Genomic DNA, 4,024 nt, shown 5'->3' on the forward strand with positions numbered 1-4,024 from the left:
TGAGAGGAGCCTTAGTGGTGACATGTGAGCCATCTGTTGTCATGGATAAAGTGGTCATTCTAATATTCAGAGAAGGGACACACAGTAAAATGTACATGTTGGAATTAATCGTTATTTTTCTCACCTCCAGCTCCCCCTTGCTTCAGGAAACGTTTGTGCTGCTTTTATATTCCTCATTTAAAATGCGTCAAAAGCCTCAATGGTACCCATTGTGTGGGTGTTCCTTAATCTTCCACATCTATTTTATTTCCTGGAAATTAGCAAGAGGCAGTCCTGGGCCACGGGCTGCTCCCTACTCCAGGCGTTTTCAGTCCTTCAGTGATCCTCAGAAACTTTTTTTCTGGAAAGGGTGGAATCCTCTCTATGGTGTCCCAGTACTCACTGCACAGCAGAATTCCAGCTAGCCAGTGGGTAGATGCGGGAGGTGTCCAGTTGTCATCTCACCCCTCCTTGGTGCCTGGTTCTTGTCCTGCCAGTGGCAGAGGAGAGGCAGGGCTGAGTGGCTTTGAGATTCTAAGCAGAAAACGGGGTTGGGGTAATTTGGGGGGCGCTCCAGTTGTTGCTGGAGGAGTGCCTTTGGCCCTCAGCTGGTCCCTCTGAAGGGAGAAGGGCCGGGTTTGCTCATGCTCAGCCTGACAAGATGCCTTGCTCCTGACTGTCTCCCATGATCTCTTTCATAGCAGCTTCATGGGGATGAGCCTCCCAGCTCCACGCAGACTCCTGGAACTGGCATGTCAGAGCCTGCTGCGGGATGAAGCCTCAGCCATCGCTGCTCTGGAGTGGCTTCCTATGGAGCTCTTCCCACCTCTGTTCATGGCAGCCTTCGCTGGGAAGCACAGCAGAGTCCTGAAGGCCATGGTGCAGGCTTGGCCCTTCCCCTGCCTCCCTCTGGGGGCCCTGATGAACCATCGGCAGCCTTACCAGGATATCTTGCAGGCTGTGCTCGAGGGACTCGATGTCCTGCTTGCCCAGGACACTCGACACAGGTATGGGGGATTCAGTTGCCTGGTAGCACCCTGGGGATCTGAGCAGTTACAGCTGGGATCCGGGAGTGTGCAGGGCCAAAGGGAGAACTGAGGCAGGCCTTGGAGCCACTGCTTTGGTCATTGTGGGAACAGGCTTCGGATATATACGGCTGGTGAAAATGCCGAGGGTGACCGAAGGGACACGAGCCCACTCCTTCCTGGTGGCACCTAAATGTACCAGGAATGGGGACCATGAAGGATCCCAGTAGCACCAGGAGCAGGTGATTCTGGGACATTGAGTCAAAAGTCCAGTCAGGTGTCTGGCCCAGCTGCCCAGATTCCTAGACTCATGGTCTTATTCCTTGTTATCATAATGCACCCCAGCATAACTCCTATTTTCTCCACAGGAGATGGAAACTGCAGGTGCTTAATTTACAGAAGAGAGTTCATCAGGAGTTCTGGATTGTGTGGGCCGGAACCAGAGCCCATCTGTGCTCACTGCTGGAGCCTGAGGCCCCGCAGCCCATGAGGAAGAGGGGGAAAGTGCGCAGCTTAACGGCCAGGCCAAGTCCACCCTTGGCCCCCGTGGAGCTGTTAGTAGACCTTTGCCTCAAGAAAGGTGTCCTTGATGAGTCCCTCAGCTACCTGATTAAGAAAATCAGCGAGAGGAGAGGTTTGCTGCACCTTTGCTGTAAGAAGCTGAAGGTTTTTGCGATGTCGAAGCAAAACACTAACATCCTGGATATGGTGCAGCTGGACTCTGTCCAGGATTTGGAGGTAAACTGTACCTGGAAGCTGTCCACCCTGAGGAAGTTCGCTCCTTACCTGGGCCAGATGGGCAATCTGCGCCGGTTCCGTCTCTCCCATGTCTTCACGTCTTCTCACACCACCTTGGAGGAGGAGGAGCAGTGTGTTAGCCTGGTCACCTCTCAGTTCCTCAGCCTGCCCCACCTCCAGGAGCTCAATTTGGATGATGTCTCCATCCTCAGAGGCCGCCTGGACGAGATCCTCAGGTGAGGGGTGGCGAGCTTTCCCTGACGACCAGATCGAGTCCCTTTCCATTTCAGTGCACAGTGATGGGCTCTCCTGTGTGCAGTCCCTCAGCAGTGCTAGAGTGCCTGAGCCACTAGACGGTCCACACAGTCAGTGTCTTGTTCACCGCTCTGTCACCTTGCATGTTGTCACATAACCCCCCAGACAAAGGTAGGACATATGCACTAGGACAGAGGCTACTAAAGGGACTCCTTGCTAGGATTTGGCGTAATGGAGGCTTCAGGCCAGGGGATGGTAGCTTTGGGCATCCTTGTAAGTGGTGTGGAAGGGAAGATGATGCAATAGAACCAAGTGAGGATTGCAATGACAAGGGGAAAGCCAATCAGAGGTGAGGTTTCAGGGGTTAAGTTCCGCACTTAGAGATTTGGCCATGGCAGCCTTTCACTCCAAACCTGCATCATTCATCTGTCTGCCAAGGGTTGCCATAGGCTCTTGCAAACAGAATGCGTGGTAAATGCAGGGTTCCTGAGGGAGTCATTAAGAAATTGGATAGGTGGTTTGTAAACAGTGCAGTGATCTAAGTTCCTGGAGGGTGTCAGCTCTCGTTTGATGTTGCCTGACTGTGCCCAGGTTAGCCCTTTCTGCACAACTGCCAGAGGCCTCATTGGGCTAAGAGATGATGGTGACAGGGGTCTAGGGTGTGGCTGGAAGGAAGCCCGAGTTGCAGGCATTTCAGGACATGTCTCCAATACTAAAATGCACTGGTTGCCTCCTGCTTCAGACCCTGGGTCAGGCTCCTTTCTGAGCTCCTCCCATCTTTACCTCCCACCTTTATGTTCAGAACACCTGTGTGTTTGGGCTGGGCTGTATGATGTGCTCCACTTGACGGATGAGTAAATGGAGTGTGTGAGGTTTCATCCAGTTGAATCCATCACGGAGCAGATAACAGATGGGGAAAGATTCCACTCAAATTTGCTCTGACTTGAATGTCACTTTTCACTGTGCAACATCCTGGGTTTGATCATCATCCGGAACACTCTAGGCTTTGGTGACATGGGCCTCTTTACCCTGAAGGCCTGCATCATCCTCACCTGCCTCTGCCCACCAGGTCCATCCCCCACATGTAACTGCTCTATGTCTCCCCAGGTGCCTGAGGACCCCCTTGGCGACCCTGTCCATCACTAACTGCCTGCTTTTCGAAAGAGACTTGAGACATCTATCCCAGCAACTGAATGTCAGCCAGCTGAAAGGCCTGAGTTTCAGTGGGCTCAACCTGACCAATATCAGTTCTGGGTCACTCCGATTTCTTTTAGAGAGAGCCTCCCCCACTCTCCAGGACCTGGACTTGGATAAGTGTGGGATCATGGATGCCCAGTTCCTGGACATCCTGCCAGCCCTGAGCCACTGTTCCCAGCTCACAACCCTAAGTTTCTGTGAAAACCCCATCTCCATGATCGTCCTGGAGGACCTGCTTCGCCACATTGTTGGGCTGAGCAAGCTGAATTGCGTGATTTATGCGGCCCCCCTGGAGAGTTACGAGGAAAGGAGCGGCACCATCAACCTGGGCCGACTTGCCCAGATGCATGCCGTGCTGAAGCATATGCTGCAGGAGTTGGGGCGGCCCAGCATGGTCTGGCTCTGCGCTTACCCCTGTCCTCACTGTGGCTGTAGTACTTTCCTTGACCCAACTCCCATTCTGTGATCCTGTTGCTTGAGTGTCCAGCTGGGTGTACATCTCATAGGCTTTACTCTGGGCCCTTGGGCACTGAAACCCGGACATAAGTATACCGTACAGGAACACAGCAGCCAGTTTCAGACAAATACTCAGGGTGGGGGGAAATGCTGACAGGGGACTCAATGGTTTCTTTGGGGAGATTTGTCCAAAGGAGTTAGAAATATCCACCTGAATCTCTCAGGGGGAGAGACTGAGGTTTGGGTGGTAGATGCGGGGATTACCTTTGCTTGAATGGTTGTGAATAAATGTCAGTAATAAAGAGAACTGGATGTTAACCATCTGGTGTCCTCCATGACATGTTAACCCAACTCTCCCACCTGCAGTTACTGGC

The 4,024-nt window shown here is 52.7% G+C and overlaps 1 protein-coding gene across 1 annotated transcript; it reads left to right on the plus strand.

The window, feature by feature from the left end:
• Window positions 1–693: 693 nt before the first annotated feature.
• LOC308512440 (melanoma antigen preferentially expressed in tumors-like) lies at window positions 694–3,660 on the plus strand (the record flags this gene model as incomplete). The annotated part of the gene is made up of 4 exons (XM_081082192.1): window positions 694–986; window positions 1,373–1,931; window positions 2,461–2,468; window positions 3,105–3,660. The coding sequence occupies 4 exons, from the start codon at window positions 694–696 to the stop codon at window positions 3,658–3,660; spliced, it is 1,416 nt and encodes a 471-aa protein (XP_080938318.1).
• Between the last annotated feature and the right edge of the window lie 364 nt (window positions 3,661–4,024).

This window comes from Myotis nattereri (assembly GCF_964212035.1).
Source record: "Myotis nattereri genome assembly, chromosome: Y".
NCBI lineage: Eukaryota > Metazoa > Chordata > Mammalia > Chiroptera > Vespertilionidae > Myotis > Myotis nattereri.